This window comes from Pristis pectinata, chromosome 6 (assembly GCF_009764475.1).
Source record: "Pristis pectinata isolate sPriPec2 chromosome 6, sPriPec2.1.pri, whole genome shotgun sequence".
Classification (NCBI taxonomy): domain Eukaryota; kingdom Metazoa; phylum Chordata; class Chondrichthyes; order Rhinopristiformes; family Pristidae; genus Pristis; species Pristis pectinata.
This window is the reverse complement of record NC_067410.1, coordinates 19,517,912-19,539,865: the sequence shown is the minus strand read 5'-3', so window position 1 is coordinate 19,539,865 and position 21,954 is coordinate 19,517,912. Positions and strand designations below refer to the sequence as shown.

The window sequence follows — 21,954 nt, the reverse complement described above, 5'->3', positions numbered from 1 at the left end:
TTTACACTTGAAGCACAGAGTTGTGGTTGCAGCATTGCATTTTGGATGCATTAGATTATGTACCTGTTGTGCAGCCAATTACCCAACCATTTAAATGTGTGTGCAATTCTTCATCTCCAGTATGCCATTCAGATTTCTCAATGTGCCCTGTCCTGGCTGGGAAACATATATGTATCTTTACATATCTTAGCAATGACATTGATCATAATTCTACCAGTTTTCCAGAACCAAGAAGTTTAAAGAGATTAAAGTGTCTGTATTGTTCCCTTCACAAAGGCAACTAGATAGCAGTAGACCTGAATAATACATCAAATCAATTGGTGCATATTGAATGCTGATGGTGGGGTTTGGATTGGGGGTGCGGCAAATTAGCATTGATGGCAGTAGAGTTGCCGTCAAAGACAGCAAAGGGACAAAATAATGGAGGAAATGTTAAGGGATTGAAAGACATTGAGGAGTAGAAAAGGAAAATGTTCATTGTCTGTGTTTAAAAGGGAGTTATGTTTGTATTATGTGAGATTTACATTTTTAATGTAAGGTAGTTAAATGTTTATTGTATGAAGGGTGGAGTTTTTATGTAAGTGATTATATTTTTTAATATAGAATAAATTTTTGATATACTTGTTTTAACTTACAAAGTGAGGGCTTGTTTAAAGAGGCTTGTTTGCAAAGAGTGTTTGGATTTTTAGCATGGAGACTTAGATTATTTTTGATATGTCCATGGAGATTTGCCTAGAAATTCATGTCCAGACATTGGCGTCAAATGCTCCACATGTTGGTGTCAGCTCATTGCATTTTGTCTCTAAAATTCAATACATGCAAGATCTTGTGAATGTTTCTTTATGTACAAGTGTGTCAGTACAGAAAGAAGTTAATCTGTGGCACATCATATATGAATATGGCTTAGCTTGCCTTCAAAGTATTCTAATTTGATGCAGTCCATTCTGGCCCCCTGATTCAGAGGTTAATACAAATGCAGCAACTAGTTCAGATGAAAATGACTAGGTTTTCATAATTGCCAACTTTTGCAATTTGTAATGATATATATACCTTGTTGATGTAACATCTATGAAAGTCATACATACTAACATTTTTAGTGTTATTGCATTCGCCTTAGTATGATTGTGAAAAATTAAAAAGTATTTAAAAATACTATTATTTGTAAAGTTTTCAATTTCAAAGTAGTCTACATCATTTAATCAAGATCTTTGCAGATTTCAAAAATCTGTGGGAAAAGACTATACACATATGTACCTAATCCACTTTTTGCATAGAATTTTTTTTACCGTGGTGCTATAACTTTTGATGCTTTTTTTTAAATATTGATGAAAGATAAGGGTATTGCATATTTTAATTATGTTTTAAAAAATAGCTGGGTTCTAAAGTTTTAGTGATCTAAATCAAGATGTCATACTCGTTGAGAAATGTAACATATTACATGTGGTATTAGCAATTGCTAACATGATCCACAGTTTATTTCACTCCTGAGCAGGATTTACAAATTTTTTGGTTCATCAGCTCTCTTTAATTTTTACATAAATTACATATTCCAGCTTCCCAGTTGTTCCTCCACATTTAACAATTTAAAGTTTTGCAACCATTGATAGTTCAAATAAGGATTATGTATGTTTTCCTAGTAAATCAAACCTAAACTATTTGCAACCTGAGGATCTGAAATGAGGCATCATTTTAATGACCTAAAAGAATATCATTAGTCATTGCCTTTTCAACTTAGAAATTACATAAAGTTGTTTAAAAGTTATAAAACTATTTAAAGGATACATTTCTAGTGGTTATTAGAAGGTTTAGAAAGTATATTTATGAAGAGTAATTTTAAATATCTCTATTTTGTTCATGTTACAGTCTAACCTGATCCTCAGGAACATCAGTATCAAGTTAATTGTTAGCATCTTTAATGTAATATAGCATCCCAAGGTGCAACATAATGATTTCTTATTTGACACCTGCTTTTTGTGTATGGCTTGACTGGAAGCCATTGAAGGTTAGAGAGTAAAAGGGTAATGACTGAGCAGGATTTTGTGTAAATTAAAAGGAGCAGTTTGTTGGATGAGTTCAAGTGTATAGAGGGTAAAAACATGGGAGACTAGCCAGAAGCTAGTTGGAAGGCTTCAGCAGTAGATGAACTAAGGTTGGGTGTTTGGGTGATGTCACAGACATAGCAATATATGGTGTGAGTGATGACACTGGTGTGTGGTTATGAACTTATCTTAAAGTCAAATTTAACACCAAACTTGCAAGCAGACTGGTTCAGCCTCAGTTGCCAGGGAGAGGGATAAGGTTCCGTTTGGGACCAAAGTCAATGGCCCCAGTCTTCCCCATATTCATTTGGAAGAAGTTCCTATTTACTCAGTAATGGATCTTCATAAACAGTCTGACAACTTAGAGACAATGGAAGAGTTGAGAGAAGTGGTGGTGCGGAAGAGCTGTGTTTTGTCAGAGTACATAAAGAAACTGAGATTGTTGTTTATAGCATTGCTTTACTACTACATACTCAAATTTTAATGTTATTTAACTTTCTCAAAAATATTGTAAATTATCTCTTTTTCTGTGTTGTATGATAGCCTAACTAAACACAGCAGTCTTATTAATTAAACTGTTGTCACTTGCTTTGGCTTAATTTTATAGTTACATTGTTCAGAAAACTAAATTCTCTGCTTTTTGGTACTGATTCACAAGTACCATGAATCCAAACATCCACAATAAGTAAATGTTCATCTTGGAAAATGTCCAGGCTTCAATCCAAGTGTGTCTTGAAATAGTTGACTACAACTACGTGACAGAGACACATTCATTGCTGTAAATACCTCTAAACTAAACGGGAATATTAGCCAGAGTTGATTTGGACATGATTGTTGCTTCATAAAGCCAAATAGCCTGCCAATAAAATTCCAATATAAATAGTGTCCACTTGTATGAGAAACTCGAGGATGCCTAGTTCTGCAGAATTGTCTCTCACCAAAGAGTTATGACTTTCAGGACAATAGGCAACAAAAAAAGAATAAATTCAATACAATATTACATATAACTTATCCAAGGTTAATATTCTTTGCAATGCCTCTTTTGAGCTGTTGGTGTCATCCTTTGCTCAAATTACTCTCCAAACTAAACTGAAGTTTCTATAAAGCATTCCCAAATTAAACTGATTCATTAAATTAAAATGTCAAAATTGTGGGATTGACAGACAGGGTTGCCTTACTGATTTCAGAGACTAAGAAAAAAAAGAATGGGTTAAAAATAATGCCCGAGTAGCACAAAAATAAATTAATGTTAGAATTAACTCAAAAATCGATAACATGAATTTAAACTGTTTAACTGACCATTACCTGTTCCATTTAATTCTCATGCATAACAACAAGTAGCACGAGGTAAAAGCAAAGGATTAATTCTGAAACCATTCACCTCACAACATAAAATACTTTGAAACACCATATCTAGCTATTGAATGAAATACAGCAGCATTGGACTCTGTATAGGCACGATTGTGTGTATGGGTTACAACACCATGTCTTAAACTGCAGTCCCAAGGTCACAACGTGTACAGTAAAACATAACCATCAATTACGAGCACAAACATTGACAAATAAACATCAGACAGTACAGTTGACACTGCATAGAAAAACACAGTCCAGGTCAGCACTGAAACACTGCCAAAAATTGCACAGGAATTTTTTCTCTTTTAGCTAAAAATCACCATCCTCTTATTTTTTTTAGGAAGCCTGGACTTGTTTTGGTCCTACTGCAACGCCATTACAGTCGAGAATATACTGTAAACAACCTTGTGGTGGAGGTCGCTGCTGAGGAAATGAGCCTGGCTGAGTCTGTGCCTCCTTCAAACTTCCACCCTACAAAAGTAAGATTGAAACCAAAATCAGTCAGTCTGTTAGCATTGGTGGTATTGATCAAAGAGGTTCTGGTGTCCCAGCAGTAACAATTCAAGCACAAAATATGTGACTGTCATCTCCCTACCTCATTAGGGGTAAAATACTTTGGATATGATTGACATATTGAAGTACTCAACAGAGATACTGGTCTAAATGCAAGAGAACTGATCTAAATGTATTAGGTTTAAATCGGTCTTGTTTATATCTTAATCTATTTATTCCATCAGCATCACTTTGGAACTGTACTAGATATACATGTTTTCTTAATATACATTAAGCATTCTTTTTTATTTATTCTAGATGGGGACATTGTTGGCAAAATTTATTATTTATTCTTGTCTATAATTGCCCAGCATCTTTGTTCGCTGTACTAGCCATGTGCATCCTTTCATTTCTTTATCTAACTCTCAATATTCCCTGTCATCCATGTTCCCTGGACTTGTTGTCCTTGCCCTTCATCCTAATGGGAAAATGTTCAAATCTGAAATACAAACAGAAAAAGCTGGAAACACTCAGTATGTCAGGCAGTATCTGCAGATAAAGTAACAGTTTCAGGTCTAGGACCTTCTGATGAAGGGGCCTGGACCTGAATCTATAATTGTTTCTTTTTCCACAGATGCTGCCCAACCTGCTGAGTGTTTCCTGAATTTTCTGCTTTTATTTAGTATAAAGTGCTATCTGCCATACTAAATAGTGGGATTTATTCATCAATAATTTGCTCATAGGTGTTCAGCCTGAATTTTGCTAGGGCTACTTGGTTCCATACTTCATTACCAACACCAATACCATTACTGTGTTGATTCAAACATAGAGCTCTCACTATTTCATTCTTGAACAATTTCCACTTGTCAGTTGCGGACTTACTGCAAGCAGCTGCTCCCAGTCCACTTTTGCCAGGTCCTGTCTTATGATTTTGAAATCAGCCTTACCCCAATTCAGCGTTTTAATTTCCAGTCCATCCTTATTCTTTTCTATAGCTAACTTGAAATTTATGGAGTTATGGTCACTACATCCAAAATGATATCCCACTGACAGTCCAGCCACTTGATGGTATGCACTCCCTAAGATTAGGTGACAAAATTATGAAGGGCACAGATGGAGTAGATAGTGGGAAACTTTTCTCCTGAGCTGAGGTGTCTAAAACCAGAGGGTTAAGTTAAGATTCATAGATTCATACAGCACAGAATTGGGCCCTTTCAGCCCACCTTGTCCATGCCAACCACGAAGCCTTTTTATTGTAGTACCATTTTTGTCCACATTGGGCCCATACGCCTCTATGCCTTTCCTATCTAAGTACCTGTGCAAATGCCTTTCCACCATTGTAATTGTATCTGCCAGCGGAGATTTGACCTACAATTTTTACCCAAAGGGTGGATGAAATCTGGAATGCATTGCCTGAGAGGGTGGTAGAGAAAATACACTTACAACATTTAAAAAGTACTTAAATGAGCACTTTAAGATTTATGCATTGAAGGCTATGGGCTGAATGCTGGGAGATGAGATTATTATAGATGAGTACTTGATGGCCAGCATGGACATGTTGGGCTGATGTGCCTATCTATGTGCTGTTTGACTCCATGAGTGGCACAGTGGCACAGCTAGTACAGCTGCTGCCTCATAGCTCCTGGGTTCAACCCTAAACTTCAGTACTGCTATGCAGAGGTTAGACATTTTCCAGGTGATCACAGGGATTTCCTCCAGCTGCTTCAGTTTCCTCGCATATCACAAAGATATGCAGTTTGTTAAGTTAATCAGCCACTGTAAATTACCCCTGTGTGTCGGTGAGTGGTAGAATGTGGGGAGAGTTGATGAGAATGTGGGGAAAATAAAGTGGGATTTATGTAAATGGATGTCTGATGGTCAGTGCAAACTCAGTGGCTGAAGTGCCCTGTTTCCCTGCATATGATTCTATGACTCCAATATTTTAATTCAAGCTTCTGTATTATTTGTTCACCAACATATCCATTGTGCTGCCATTCTCTGTATTATGAAAGAGAAGCAGGAGAGTCATTCAACTCATTTAATCTGTGTGGCACAGGGGCACAGATAGTAGAGCTGATGCCTCACAGCTCCAACAACTATTGTGGAGTTTGCATGTTCTCCCTGTGACCACGTGTGGTGCCCCTGGTGCGTGAGTTTTCTCCCTCATCCCAATGACATTCCAGTTGGTAGGAAAATTGTCTACTGTAAATTTTCCATACCTATATAGGTAGGTGGGTGAAACTGGAGGAGTTGATAGAAAAGTAGGGAGAACAGGTTATAAGGAATATTAGCAGGAAAATGTGATTGCTCTGAGAGCCGACATAGACTTAATGAGCCAAAATAGCCACCTTCTATGTTGTAAGGAAATAATATGGAATATGAAACTACAAGATGATTGGCAACCAGCAAAATCGGTGTTAATTAAACTGCTTCTATTTTAAATGGCAAAATGCTGTTGCCAGTGTAGCTTACACATGCAGCTGGCGGTTACCAGAGGATGCTTCTTGTAGCTGTATTTAAGTTGCCAGTAGTACTGATAGGTTTGTTTAAATAGCCCACACAGTTGCTTTAGGTTGAAACTGGAATTGAGAGATAGTTTATAGAATTGGGCTAATAATGGAAAATTAATTGCTATTGCATGTACTATGTAATAATATCTGTCCTAAGGGAATCTGATCCTTGATTCTAGTTATTTTTATGCATGTTCAAAGGAAAGGTAGGGATTGAACACCAGATGTCCAGTACCAGGATGATATTGTTTCTGGCTGTTTGATAATAATGGCAAAAGGGAGTTGGATTACATGAAAACTCCGAACTTATTTACAGATGTTTTGTTGCATAACATCAGCAGGTAATTCTTCCATAAGAATGTTGCTTAATAACTTGGGTCCCCATATACTGCACTTTAAATAAGTGTAGTGGGAAAAAAACCCAGCCCCCTGCATAAGTTTTTGCTAAGTTGCTTACCTGTGGTTGCTGTGTGGCAGTAGGTCTCTGAGGAGATGGAATATGTGTTCGTGGTAGTAGTAGGTTCATTTTGGCTAAAACCAGTTCAGTTAGAAGCTCTCTGTCTTCAGCCTGGTGTTCTCCAATCAATGGCATTGTACAGTCCATTACCTGTAAAAGATTGCAAATGTGTACCTGTTGCACTGGTGAGAAATTGTTTTACACCATCATATATCTTGGCAAAAGAACATAAATGTTTTCAAAATTCCATTATTTAATCTAAGGCTTCTCAGATATAAAGCAAAACTAGACCAACCAGTCCGTAGTCCTGTAGCTCATATTTACACTCTCACTTAGTGCGCTAATCTCTTCATTTGTAATTCCATACTGGTACACCATTCTATACTGTTTGCAAATTATTATGCACTTATTCCATTGTCCTTCAAGAGCTCCAGCCATTTTATGCTTCAGATTAGTTCAACTGACGTAGATGCCCATAAATAATAGGTGTTGCTGCACCCATCACTGTTAAAGCATTATTTTATGCAGAAATAAAATCTTAGTTTCAATCCATGATGCAATGGAGGCCTTACAAAGAAAATATAACAATCAAAGAGAAGATGGAAATAACAACAGGCCAACTTGACATATAATAACTTATCCTTTATCTAATTAATTTAATCTCCTAGGGGAACAAGAACATGAGAAAATAGGAGTAGGCAACGAGGCCCCTCACATCTGCTCCACTTTTCAGTCTGATCATTACAAATCTACACTGGCCTCAACTCTTCTCAGTACCAGTTCCTCATAGCCCTCAATTCCCTGATCTTTCAAACATTTATCTACCTCCACAGTATATGGGCTGTGGCTTCAGCAACATCCTATACAAGTGTAACAAAACCTCCATTTTTAAACTCCAAACCCTTAGCAATAAAGGCCCAAATGGCATTTGCCTTCTTAATTAGCTGTTGGACCAGTCTGCTAACTTCTTGTGATTCATGTAGTAGAACACCTAGATCCCTTTTAGAATTGGAATTGAAATTTGTTTATTGCATCACATGTACTGAGGTACAGTGAAAAACTTGTCTTGCATACGGATCAATTCATTACACTGTTCACCAAGGTAATACAAGGTAAAACAATAACAGAATGCAGAATAAAGTGTAACAGCTACAGAGAAAGTGCAGTGCAGGTAGACAATAAAGTGCAAGATCATACAAGGTAGATTGTGAGGTCAAGAGTCCATCTTATCGTACTAAGGAACCAGTTGATAGTCTCATAACAGCGGGATAGAAGCTGTCCTTGAGCTTGATGATACATTTTTTCAGGCTTTTGTATCTTCTGCCTGATGGGAGAAGAAAGAACATCCAAGGTGGGTGGGGTCTTTGATTATGCTGGATATTTCACCAAGAAAGTGAGAAATGTAGTCAGAGTCCATGGAGGGGAGGCTGGTTTCCGTGATGTGCTGGGCTGTGTCCACAAATCTCTGCAGTTTCTTGCAGTCATGGGCAGAGCAGTTGCCATACCAAGCCGTGATGCATCCAGGTAGAATAATATACTCATCTTGAATCTGAAACAGTGCTCAGATGTAATCTTCTCAATTTCAATTAAATACTGGCAGGATCTTCCTATGTTTGCCTCTCTTTAAGGTTAAGAGTAAGGCAATTCAACTGTCATATATTGTGCTGTTTGTGAATGGGATAGGCAGGGGTGGTTCAAGACCTTTACCTTACATTATTCAATTAATTTATTCAATATCTTTGCCAACAATGAATTTCCTAAACTTAACACAAGCTAGCAGCTTACTACTAACTTGTTTGATATCTTAATACAATAAAAGTATATCCAGGAACATTTTGTCTGTATGCTCTCCCTTCTTGGCTAACTATCCATAATGCACCTTCTGTAATCTTGAGTTTAGCTAAATCTCTGCAGCTCATTTCCTAACTTGCACCAAATCACATTCATTCATCAGCCCTACACTTGCTGATCTGCATTAGTTCTCAACTTGAAAAACCTGCTTTAAAATACTCACTCTTGTTCTTCCCATGTCTGTAATGTCCTCCAGTCCTGCAACTCTCCAAAATCTTTTCCATTTTTCCATTCTGATCTCTTATTCAGCCCTGATTCTCTCTACTCCGCCAGTGAAAGAACCACATCTTAAGAGGCCTAGGCACACGTCCCTGGAATTCTTTCCCTAAATTTCTCTGCCTCTTTTTCTCCCTTTCCATCTTTAAGGCTCTTTAACCAAGCCTTTGGATCAAATATCTCGAGTGAAATTTTATTTGATAATAACTTTTGTGAGGCATCTTAGGCTGTTGATTTCAGATTGCTGAATGTCATACATGACCCTGATCTTTCAAAAATTTATCTCTCCCTCCACAGTACTCGGGGTGTGGCTTCAGTTCTTTTTGTGAGGCTCCTGTCCTTTTTGATAGGTGTTTTACACATATATTTTGCTGTTTGTGAATGGGATAGGCAGCAGTTGTTTAAGACCTTTACCTTACGTTACTCAATGAAGTTATTCAACATCTTTGCCAACAATGGATTTCAGATTCAGATTGCTGAATGTCATAAATGACTAGAAATTAATTCATTTTTTAATTTAATTTTTAAATTAATTTTTCAGCATCCAGACATCACTGGAAAGACTAGTGTTTATTGCCTATCCCTTGAACTGAGTGAATTGCTAGTCTTTTAAGCGTGAACCAGTTTGGCCAGACCAGGTTAGGATGGCAGGTTTCCTCGCCTTATTGAACTAAGTAGGTTTCGCAACAACTCAGTTGCCTTGTGACCATCATTAACAAGAGCTGGGTTTCTTAAATTCTAGATTATTTACTGAATTTAAATTCTACAAATGCTGTGGTGAGATTTAAGGTCAGGTCTCTGGAAGGGTCAGTCCGGGCCTCTTGATTACTAGTCACGTAGGTGCTGCACCATCATCACATCCATTATAGCAAAGCAAATGTCACGGGAACAGAACTGCTGCCATCTTAGTCCAGAGTTCAGTGGATCTCGATACATGAGAAAACAGGCAGAGGTCCAATGAGTATGTGCAAATTATGATCATATTAACAACACTCCCAATGCATTTTTGTATCCCATTTCCACAATTCATAAGTGGCAAAATTCATGAGATAATCATTTTTGGTGGAAATTAAATGGATCCTCAACCACTGCCAATAAAAATGAACTACCATTATGTTATGTTTTTTTTATTGAAGGCTATAGTAACTAATACACCATGTGTTATATTGTAAAATGGTATTATGTTACAGACTTGCACAACATTTACATATTTACATGCAAATATACACAATGCTTTCTCTCTGGAGGAGTACTTCATCATATGTACAACAATTATAGTCCAATTGACTGCTTTTCTTTATACATTTGTGCTTTCTTAGCTTTGTTTGGTTTTCTAGTGATGTAGTTATTTCTTGATTTGAGGAAGGTTCGACATCTTGGCTCACCTCACGTTGATCTGTTTTAGTGGTTGCTTCTATATCCACTCCTGGAATAAATCCTTCATCACGTGTTTCCCCATAATATTCTGGTGTATTTCTCAGTGTAATCATTTGGTCACTGAAGATACTTCTAATTTTTTTTCTCCAGTTCAAATAAAATATTGGTTAGTACTGTAGACTTGTGCTGATTCACCAATATCTAGCTTCTGTGTATTTTGCTTGTCAGACTTGGTATTCTCATTATTTCATGACAATTAAACTGCTGTACTTTGTCTCTATGTGAATCAAGATTTTGGTTTTGTTTCTGTTTCAACTGATGTTACTTGGTTAAATTGGCTAAATGTTTAGACTTGAAGAACCTTGGAACACTTGCCTTTTTTCAGCCTCTGAGAAACTGTGGCATTGATGGTATGGGGGAATTACTGTGTGGGTTGATACCATTTCTCCTAATAAAGCATTCAAAATAGATAGCTAACCTGTGGTCCACTAATTCTTCAGATATGCCATGAATGTGCAAGTTGATCTCAGCTCTGTTGTTGTGCATGATCCTGCATGTCAAACTTCAATCAATTTTGAATATGCGTCAATAAGGATTACAACCGCCCTTCTCACAAAAATTAATGTAAACTTTCTGGTCATGTTGGTCATCTCCATGTCGTTAAAGGTGCCTTTGGTGGTCTAGATCTGAACTCTTAATATACTGTACATGTTGATTCTAGATCTTCTCGTTCCTGCCAGTTTACCAAGCTTCAGGCATTAGCCTTTGTTTTTACAATGTTGGTAGGTTCTACATGTAAATCATCTAAGATTCATTTTCTCAAGACATTGAGAATGATTATATGAAGTCTCCACTTTAGAAGTACTTGATCAGTGGACAACCTATTTCTTTTACTCTAACAAGGTTGCATATCCATATTTAGATACTAGTCTGAATGGGTCTTATTGCTGAGAAAGTGCTCATAGACTGATTTTGGAATATTTTCACGTCTCAGGGATATAGCTCTGACTGCAAAGTCAGTATTCACTAGCTTAAAGATAAAGATTGTACTTCCCTGCTTAAGTCAGAATGTTAACATAGAAACCTGAATAAAGCATCTGCTTGAAGGGTGAACACATTTGCCCAATCATTCTCTGATCTTTTTACCCAATCCTTGTCTAGCAATGTCAGTCACTCAATGTAGTCAGCTGCAAGTATTAGTAATTCTACCCATTGTTCCCCAGATGCTCTGGTTTTCTCCATGCCTCAAAGGTGTGCTCATTGGTAGGTGGATTGGCTACTGTAATTTGCCCCTCGTGTAAGTGGGTGCTAGGAAATTCAGGGTGGAGTATGTGGGCATTTTAGGGACAATGGGTTGCAGAGAAATAAATGGTGGAATCTGATTGATGGGGTTGGTCCAAGAGCTGGTATAGACTTGATGGGCCAAGTGGTCTCCAATGTTCTATGAGAATATAACCACTGTAGCATAGTGTGCATTTGATTTGAACTAGTACCTTTAGTATTTCACTGGAATGTCCTTGAGACTAACTATACTATGAGACAAAGACACCATGGTCTGTTCTTCAGTGTTATATATTTTGTATAAATTCCCTTTTTTTGTATTTTCCCGCTGAAGAATTTCCTCTCTGTGAACTGGTTATGTTGGATGCATTGTTCTAATAATTGGCCTTGTATTCTTCCCTTGGCTGTTTACCAAACTTATGCAAGATGAGTGCCTGTGATCTGTTGAAACAGTTTTGAAGATATCCAGATTGGTTTAGCTTTGTGTGCATGATGAGTCAACAAAACCCCTTGTGTGATAAAGGAATAAGATAAGGGGCAGGAGGTTTTGAAGGCGAGACAGCAAGTGCCAGGATATGCAGATGCATGGGAAGTAGGTGAGAGATAGTGGTAGGCTAAACAAGAAGACCAAAACAACAACCAAAAATAGCAATATTGCATATAGTCCTTAATATAGCAAGACAGTCCAAGGGTTTCAGAATAGAGGTGATATTAGAGAGGATGATGCAAGGCTGAGGAGAGTGTAGGACTTGGGAAGATGGTTTGCTTGACATTCTTCCTGCACTGCATCTAGGTCCTGGAAGCAATGCTTTTACCGTTGAGGTGTAACTGTCATTGCTGCTGAGAAATTTGATTGGGCATCTGTGAAACAATGGAGGGAAAGTGGTGCAAACTTTCTACTACTAATTATACCTACAATGAGCTGAGAACCTGAGAGTTCTACCAAGTTCAGAAAATGGCTTGTCATTGTCCCTCACAGTAAGGTACAGTCACCCCACCCTCACTCTTCAAGGAACTATAGCGGCTCCTCCACATTTGCAAGCTGCCTACAGGGAGTGCAATTATCAATAAAGCTTGATGACTTCAGTTAAATTAGACTTGGCCACAAAAATAGTCTCAGTTGTACTAAGCAGGTGAAATTAAACCATGTCAACCAATCTTTGGCATACCAGAAAATCAACCTCATTAAATGAAACATAAGCTGTTTAGCAGAAGGTAACCTGGGTCGAATGTTATGATATATTTTGGAAAGGCAATGATATAGATTTTCATCTCTCTTGGCTGGGCACAGCACAAGCTTAAATGAATGGGAAGGACTGCACAGCTTTAATAAAATACACCTGATATTGTTATTGGTACAGAAAGAAAACAGAATAGGTTCTGTTTGGGGTCTATACTCTTTCTTGCCCAATATTCTCTGTGCATTTGCCTGGCCTTGTGCTTCATATGAGATAATAAAGGTAAAAATCCAACCCAATATATGTAAAGTTATGTCAAAGATGCTTGAACTTTAATTATGAGTGTTGACTGAAGGAAAATCATACAAAGATTATATCGAGTGACGTTTTCAGTTAAGAAGTTCATGATTTATCGTAATATACAGTTTATGAGTAATAATGAAACAGGCATGTACTTTCTGCAAGATATTTTGTAATGCCTACGTATTACCTTTGCTTTGGTATTGTAATATTTTGGGAAATAACCATTATCTGTCATTATGTGCTGGCTTGAAACTATCATTTCTACACTGTGGCGTAGAAATTAGTCCACAATGGTTTTTTTAGCATTAAACAGTACCATGGTTATTCCTAATGTGCTTTATATAAGTCATATTAAGAGAGAAAACTTCAATTATGAAGTTCATCAGTGTTGTTGGGTTTCACTCTGGAACACTGCACTGAAACTTGCATAGAGTCATAGAGCAATACAGCACAGATACAGGCCCTTCAGCCCAACGAGTCTATGCAGACCACAGCACCCACCCAGCTAATCCCAATTTCCTGTGTTCGGCCCATATCCCTCTAAGCCCCACCCCTCCATGTACCTATCCAAATGCTTCTTAAACAACCCTATTGTACCTGCCTCAACCACTTCCTCTGGCAGTTCGTTCCATATACACACCACCCTCTGTGTGAAAAAAGTTGCCCCTCAGGTCCCTTTTAAATCTTTCCCCTCTCACCCTAAATCCATGCCTCTAGTTTTGGACTCCCCTACCCTGGGGAAAAAACTGCTGCAATCCATCTTATCTATGCATAATTTTAAACATTTCTGCAAGGTCGCCCCTCATTCTCCTATGTTCCAAGGAATAAAGAACTAGCTTGGCTAACCTCTCCTTATAACTCAGGCCCCCTAGTCCTGGCAACATCCTCGTAAATCTTTTCTGCACTCTTTCCAGTTTAACCATGTCCTTCCTATAACAGGGTGACCAAAACTGTACACAGTCCTCCAAGTGTGGCCTCACCAACAACTTATACAACTACAACATAATGCCCCAACTCCTATACTCAGTGCTCTGACTGACGAAGGCCAGCGTGTCTACTTGTGGCGCTGCTTTCAACAAACTATGCACTTGTACTCCTAGGTCCCTCTGTTCCATTACACTGCCTACCTACCATTCATAGCATAAGTCCTACGCTGGTTTGACTTTCCAAAATGCATCACCTCACACTTGAAGTCCATTTGCCACTCCTCAGCCCACTTTCCCAACTGATCAAGAGTCCCTTGTAATCGATAATAACCTTCTTCACTATCAACACCTCTTAATTTCGTGTCATCCACAAACCTACTGATCAAGCCGTGTGCATTTGCATACAAATCATTTATATAAATAACAAATAACAAGGATCCCAACACTGACCCCCTGTGGCACACCACTAGTCAATGGCCTCCATTCCAAGAAGTAACCTTCAACCACCACCCTCTGCTTCCTACCTCCGAGCCAATTTTGAATCCACCCAACTAGCTCTCCATGGATTCCATGGGATCTAAACTTCCAGACTAGCCTACCATGCGTGACCTTGTCAAAGGCCTTGCTAAAGTCCAAATAGACAACATCCACTGCCCTACCCTCATCTACCTTTTTGGTCACTTCTTCAAAAAAACTAGAAAGGTTCATCAAGCACGACTTTCCATGCACAAAGCCATGCTGACTCCCCCTGATCAGACTGTCCATCAAGGTGCTGGTAGATCCTGTCCTTCAGAATTCCCTCCAGTAACTTTCCCACTACTGATGTCAGGTTGACCGGCCTGTAGTCCTTGCTACCCTTCTTAAACAACGGAACAATATTAACCACCTTCCAGTCTTCAGCAACTTCACCAGTGGCTAACAATGAAGCAAATATCTCCATGAGGGCCTCCGCAATTTCTTCTCTAGCCTCCCACAAAGTCTGAGGATGCACTTGGTCAGACCCTGGGGATTTATCAACCTTAATGTGCTGTAAGGCTGCAAATATCTCCTTCCTGGTAATATGAATTTCCTCCAAAACATCTCCACTAGTTTCCCTTATCTCTTGAGAAACCATGACTCTCTCCTCAGTAAACACCGAGGAGAAATATCCGTTAAAAATCTCACTCATCACCTCCGGCCAGAGACATAGATGGCCCTGCTGATCTCTAAGGAGACCTACTCTCTCCCTAGCCACTCTTTTACTCTTTGTATAGCAGGTGAGGTTATTTTCCTTAACCTCACCTGCCAGATCCACCTTGTACCCTCTCTCTGCCCTCCTGATTTCCATTACGAGTATTCTTAATCTTCAAGGGATCCACGCTCAGAGTTCGTCCGCCTTACCTGTTAAACCTTGTGCATTGAAATAAATGCATTTTAACTAAGTATTCCTTTTCTTACCTTTATTGTGCCCCTGGATGTCCTGACCTCCTAACCCTAATGTATGCTTCCTTCTTTTTCTTGAGCAGAGCCTCAATATCCCTCATGAGCCAAGGTTCCCTAAACTTGCCAGATTTACTCTTCACCATACCAGGAACATGCTTCTCCTGGACTCTTGACATTACACTCTTAAAGGCCTCCCACTTGCTATTTGTTCCTTTCCCTTCAAACAGGCTCACCCAATCGACCTCTGCTAGATCCTGCCTAATTCCCCCAAATTTAGCCCTGCTCCAGTTTAGGATCCTAACCTGTGGACCTGTCCTATCCTTTTCCATCACTATCTTAAAACTAATAGAATTATGGTCACTAGAGCCAAAGTACTCCCTGACTTCCACTTTCATTACTTGCCTTACCTCGTTCCCTAATAGGAGGTCCAATATTGCACCCTCCCAAGTAGGGCCCTCTATACATATTGACTCGGGGAAACTTTCGTGGACACATTTCACAAATTCCACCCCGTTCAGGCCCTTAACACTCTGAGCAGTCCAGTCAATACCGGGGAAATTAAAATCTCCCACTTATACAATCCTATTATTCTTACAACTCTGAGCAATTTCTCAACACACCTGTTCCTCAAGTTCTCGCTGACTACTGGGGGGTCTATAATACAGCCCCACTAGAGTGACGCTCCCCTTCTTGTTTCTAAGTTCTACCCATATGGCCTCACTGGATGACTCCCCTAAGAATGTCATCTCCAAGTACTGCTGTTACGTTCTCCCTCATCAAAAAGTCAACACCCCTCCTTGTTTACCTGTACCTCTGTCATGCCTGTAGCATCTGAATCCTGGGATATTGAGCTGCCAGTCCTGCCCTTCTCTCAGCCATGTTTCCGTTATGGCTATAATATCCCAGTCCTCAGAGCCAATCCATGCTCGGAGTTCGTCCACCTTACCTGTTAAACCTCATGCATCGAAATAAATGCATTTTAACTAAGTATTCCTTTTCCTGCCTTTATTGTGACCCTGGATGTCCTGATTACTAAACTTGCTCTCGCTGGCTACTGCTTTATTCCATGACTTGCTCCTGCTCAGAGTTCCACCCCCCTGCCAATCTAGTTTAAACCCTCCCGTGCAGCACTAGCAAATTTCCTTGCAAGGATATTGATCCCTCTCTGGTTCAAGTGCAACACGTCCCTCTTGTACAGATTGCCTCCATCCCAGAAGTAATTCCAATGGTCCAAAAACCTGAATCCCTGCTCCCTGCACCAGCTCCTCAGCCATGAGTTCATCTGGCCTATCCTTCTATTTCTGACCTTGCTAGCATGTGGCACCGGGAGTAATCCAGAGATGACCACCCTCGAGGTTCTGCCTCTTAACTTCTCACCTAACTCTCTTTACTCATTCTGCAGCACCTCATCCCTTGTTCTGCCTATGTCATCTGTACCGACATGTACAACGACCTTTGGCTGTTCACCCTCCCCCTCGAGTATTTTCTGCAGCCACTCAGAGACATCCTTGACCTTGACACCCGGGAGGCAACACACCATCCTGGTGTCTCTTCTGCGGACACAGAATCTCCAGTCTGTTCCCCTCAATAGTGATTCTCCTATCACTATCGCCCTATCTGACTACACCCTTTCCCTCTGAGCCTCAGAGCCGGTCACAGTACTGGAGACCTGACTATTGCTGCTAGCACCTGGAAGAACATCCCCCCCATCGGTATCCAAAGAGGTATACCTGTTACTGAGGGGAATGGCCACTGGGGAACCCTGCATTGACTGCCTACTCCCCTTGGTTTTAGTGGTGGTCACCCATCTATCTGAAGCCTGTACCTTGGGTGTGACCACCTCCATAGAAATCTGTGATGTTCATCTATGATTTTCTCAGCTTCCTAGATGATCCCGAGTACATCCAACTCCATCTCCAGTTCCTTGACCCAGTCTGTCAGGAGCTGTAGCTGGGTGCACTTCCCACAGATGTAGTAGTTCCCTGACTTCCCATATCTTGCAGAAGGAGCATTCCACTGCCCTAACTGCCATCCTGCCTACACTGAATCAAGTATTAAGATCAACAACAATATAAAACCTTACCTGTTCTTACCTGCAATTGCAAATTTTAACATGACACTCCTTAGCGATGTGCTGCAAGTTCTTGCGTACTCAGTATGTACTGCAGCAGATGCAATCTCTGAAACCAGGTCTGAAAGGGATATGCCCCTAAGCAAACAATTCCCTTTCAGCTACTGAACAGATGGAATGGTAGGATACAGGTAGGAGAGAGCTCCCAATGGGTCAGAAGGACCTGGGCAGACTGGTGAAGGGCAGTGTGCACAAGGGGCATGTTTTCTATTCCCAGGAGGCCACAGGGAGCTATCAAGGCAGGGAATTTGTTGTAAGGTCGTGAATGTAGTCTCTGAATGCCTGAACTTTGGGGATGCTGTGCCCACTCTGCCTGCTCTGGTGAGCTGAATAAAAGTAGATGGAGTCTTCTCCCTTTGAGTATGGAGCTTGGCTGATCATCTAATGCAGCAGTAAGCAGCAAACTGTGAGACGTTGCGAACATTAGCAACAGCAGCCTGGAATGGACCCCTGGGCCTAAGAAGCCAAGAGTAATCATTACAAAGCAGTCCAGGTACACATGTGAAGCTGTATTTGAAGGGAGGTTGGTGAGAACAAATTTAGTATTTGAATGTTGGCCATTTAAATAGCACAGTTATAGTGGGAAGGAGATTAATAATATCTGCTTGTTCTGTGAGTAAGTAAGAACTGTCATTTTTCAGACGCATAACATTGAGAATTTCTCTGCAGAAAAATCTGGCCTCTTGTCCTTCTGCTGATGTCATTTAGGGGAGCTTAATGTCAAAAAAATGCTGCTAGGGACAATGAAAATCTTGCTGAAAAATTCAGAAATGAGTTTCCTGATGGTGCTATGATGCCAAGAAATATGTGCAAATGTGTACTACTTTTGTGAAGATGTGTCAGAACATCCTTCAAGAGGGTGAACCCTCACAAGGCATCCGGTCCCGACAGTGTACCTGGCAGGGTACTGAAAATGTGTGCTGACCTACTGGCTGGAGTGTTCAAGGACATCTTCAACCTCTCACTGCTGCAGTCAGAGGTTCCCATCTGCTTCACAAGGGCATCAATCATACTGGTTCCCAAGAAGGGCAGGGGTGAGCTGACTCAATGACTATCGCCTGGTAGCACTCACATCTACTCTGAAGTGCCTTGAGAGGTTGGTCATGCCTAAAACTAACTCCTGCCTGAGCAAGGACCTGGACCCGCTGCAATTGGCCTACCACCACGTCAGGTCTAGAGCGGACGCAATCTCACTGGCTCTCCACTCACCTTTGGAGCACCTAGACAACAGCAAAACATACGTCAGGCTGCTGTCTATTGATGACAGCTCGGTGTTCAACACTGTCGTCCCCCCAATACTAATCAACAAGCTTCAAAATGTGGGCCTCTGTACCTCCCTCTGCAACTGGATCCTGGACTTCCTTATCAGGAGACCACAGTTAGTGTGGATCGGTAGTAACATCTCCTCCTCGCTGACTATCAACACAGACACACCTCAAGCATGTGTACTTAGCCCACTGCTCTACTCTCTCTACACTCATGACTGTGTGGCTAGGCGCAGCTCAAATGCCATCTCTAGATTCGCCGATGACACCACTGTTGTTGGCAGAATCTCAGATGGCAATGAGGAGGTGTACAGGAGTGAGAGAGATCAGCTGGCAACAATAACCTCACACTCATCATCAGCAGGACCAAGGAACTGATTGTGGACTTGAGGAAGGGGAAGTCGGGAGAATACACACCAGTCCTCATTGAGGGGTCAGTGGTGGAAAGGGTGAGCAGCTTCAAGTTCCTGGGCATCAACATCTCAGAGGATCTATTCTGGGCCCAACACACTGATGCATTCACGAGGAAGGCACACCAGCGGCTCTACTTCATTAAGAGTTTGAGGAGATTTGGTATGTCACCAGAGACTCTTGCAAATTTCGACAGATGTACGGTGGAGAGCATTCTGACCAGTTGCATCACTGCCTGGTATGGAGGCTCCAACGTGCAGGATTGTAAGAGGCTGCAGAGGGTTGTAGACTCAGCCAGCTGCATCACAGGCACAACCCTCCCCACCATCGAGGACATCTTCAAGAGGCGGTGCCTCAAGAAGGCAGCATCCATTATCAAGGATCCTCACCACCCGGGACATGCCCTCTTTGCATTACTACCATCGGGGAGGAGGTACAGGAACTTGAAGACCCATGCTCAGTGTTTTAGGAACAGCTTCTTCCCCTCCACCATCAGATTTCTGAATGGTCTATGAAACCATGAACACTACCTCATTGTCCCTCTTTTGCACTGCTTATTTATTTTTGTAATTTATAGTAATTTTTATGTCTTGCACTGTACTGCTACCGTAAAACAAATTTCATGACATATCAGTGATAATAAAACTGATTCGGATTCTTTGGGGAAAGCTGATTTTCAATAGCATGGCACTATTTCTTTTGAAAGTTGTGTGAATGAATTTCTAGCCCCTTGACTCTTTTCTCTACTTAGTCAAAGCAAGTTTGATAAAATGATCTTTTAGTAATTGTTTTGACAAACAAAATCCATCCTAAATTAATTACCAGTTTCCTGTGCAAATCTACTCATAAGCACCGTGGTTTAGATCCTGCGTTATGAGTTGGCACTTGAAGTTCAGTGGTTCAGAAAAAAGATCAGGGTGCTGGGGATCTGAAGGACCATGAAGGACATTGGAAAGATCTGTAGTTTGGTAGCAGGGTGGAGTAATTGCTAAACATGTAAGAGGAAACAGAAACATAAGGAAGAACAATCTGTCCTGAAAGCCAGGTTCTTCAGCAGCTGTCCGAGGAAGGGATGGTGCCTTTAAGCAATACCGGAACAAGACTGCTTCAAGAGTTAAGGCCCAAGATATCTGTGTATTATGTGTGCACTGCCAAAATCATAGAGATGCTGTCTTGTACATTTCATCAACAGCACAACATTGAGCTGCCTCACCACAGTGCATAGGTTTAGAAATCCCTCGATGGCCTTGCCTTTCCCTATTTTTCCAACCTTCTGCTTCCCCATAGCTTCCGAGATCTCTTCACTGAAAATTCTGCCCTCTCGCTGAGGCGTCATTTAAATCCACAGCCATTAGTGGCCATGCCTTTTCTCTCTAAACCTCTCTGCAATTCTCCACCAAATCCTTTAAGTCACTCCTTAAAATCTACCTCTTTGAACAAGATTTTAGTCTGTCCTAATATTTCCTTATATGGCTTGATGTTGGGATCATATACCTCAGTGTGTTGGGTGCCTTACTTTTGCAAGTTGTAAATGTTGAAAGAATGCCATTATGGTTTCTGTATGGTGAAGACTAATGCCAAGGCACCAGCAGCAACATCAACATCTACTTCAGTACTGCACTCTAGATCCTTGAGGAAGCCAAAAACAGACATGAAGCAGCAGGATGTACAACCTTAGCATTTTAAACTTGCATAAAGATTATTTGACAAATTAATTCTGAAAGCCAATGGAATTAGAGCATAAATTAAATGAAACAAGAATCAACAATTCAGACTTTTTTGGCATTTTGTCAATCAAATCATTAAATATAATGAAAGAATGTTACAAATATGATAATATTTATTAAAGATTGGCAGATGATTGGAGCTGATTTGCATGTTGGAATGAATTTGATTAACCGCAGGAGTATTAAGTTTGTACTTTTGAAAATAAGTACACGTTTTAAGGATGTATAGCTAAGATCAGCTAACTAAGTTCATTTGATTGAAGCAATGGATATTGTTGCCCATTGTTAAGCCAAGTTGAAGTAAAAGCTATATAAACGTCTTAAAACAGATTTTAGGCTTTAGAGTTCTACAATTTCGTCATGTGAAGTCCAGTTTATATTTTCTTGCAGTTATCATGTTTTCAGTCTGTTCTGTGTTTACTGTGCCTACTTCTTAAAAGGTCATTGTAAATTCAAAAATGAAGTCTGACAATAAGGAAACAAATTATTTGTCCCCCTGGCTTCATACATATGTTACCATTTGCAATTTTACAATATATTTCTAAATGTCAAAACAAAATACTGCAGATAATTATTCTGACAGAAGGCCATTAACTTGAAATAGTCAATTTGTTTCTCTGTCCACCTCTGCTGCTTGATTTTGCAGAGAACACAATTGTTCAATGCCAGCAAGTTTGGGATTCCTGTGTATGAATGCATGATCACAGGAATGTAGACTGAGTACCACATTGCAGTAATTTGTCCCCACTTATACTTGAAAAATCTGCACCGGGTCTGGCCTGGTGCAGGAACAACATTTCTATTCATATGAAAATCAGAAAACCTGTCATTGTTGGAAATTCAAAATAAAAACAGAAAATACTGGAAATACTCAGCAGACCAGGCAGCAACTGTGGGAAGAGAAACACGGATAATGTTTCAGATCCAAGGCCCTTCATGAGGACATTCTGATGGAGGATTTTCAACCTGAAATGTTAATTCTGTTCTTCTTCCCAAAGATGCAGCCCGACCTGTT

General features: G+C 40.1%; 1 protein-coding gene across 1 annotated transcript in view; it reads right to left on the bottom strand.

The window, feature by feature from the left end:
* Window positions 1-21,954, bottom strand: part of syn2b (synapsin IIb) — a 277,798-nt gene that overhangs the window by 9,771 nt on the left and 246,073 nt on the right. Inside the window, 2 exon segments of the mRNA XM_052017352.1 lie at window positions 3,797-3,863; window positions 6,852-7,001. Of these exon segments, the coding sequence (XP_051873312.1) occupies window positions 3,797-3,863; window positions 6,852-7,001 (217 nt within the window).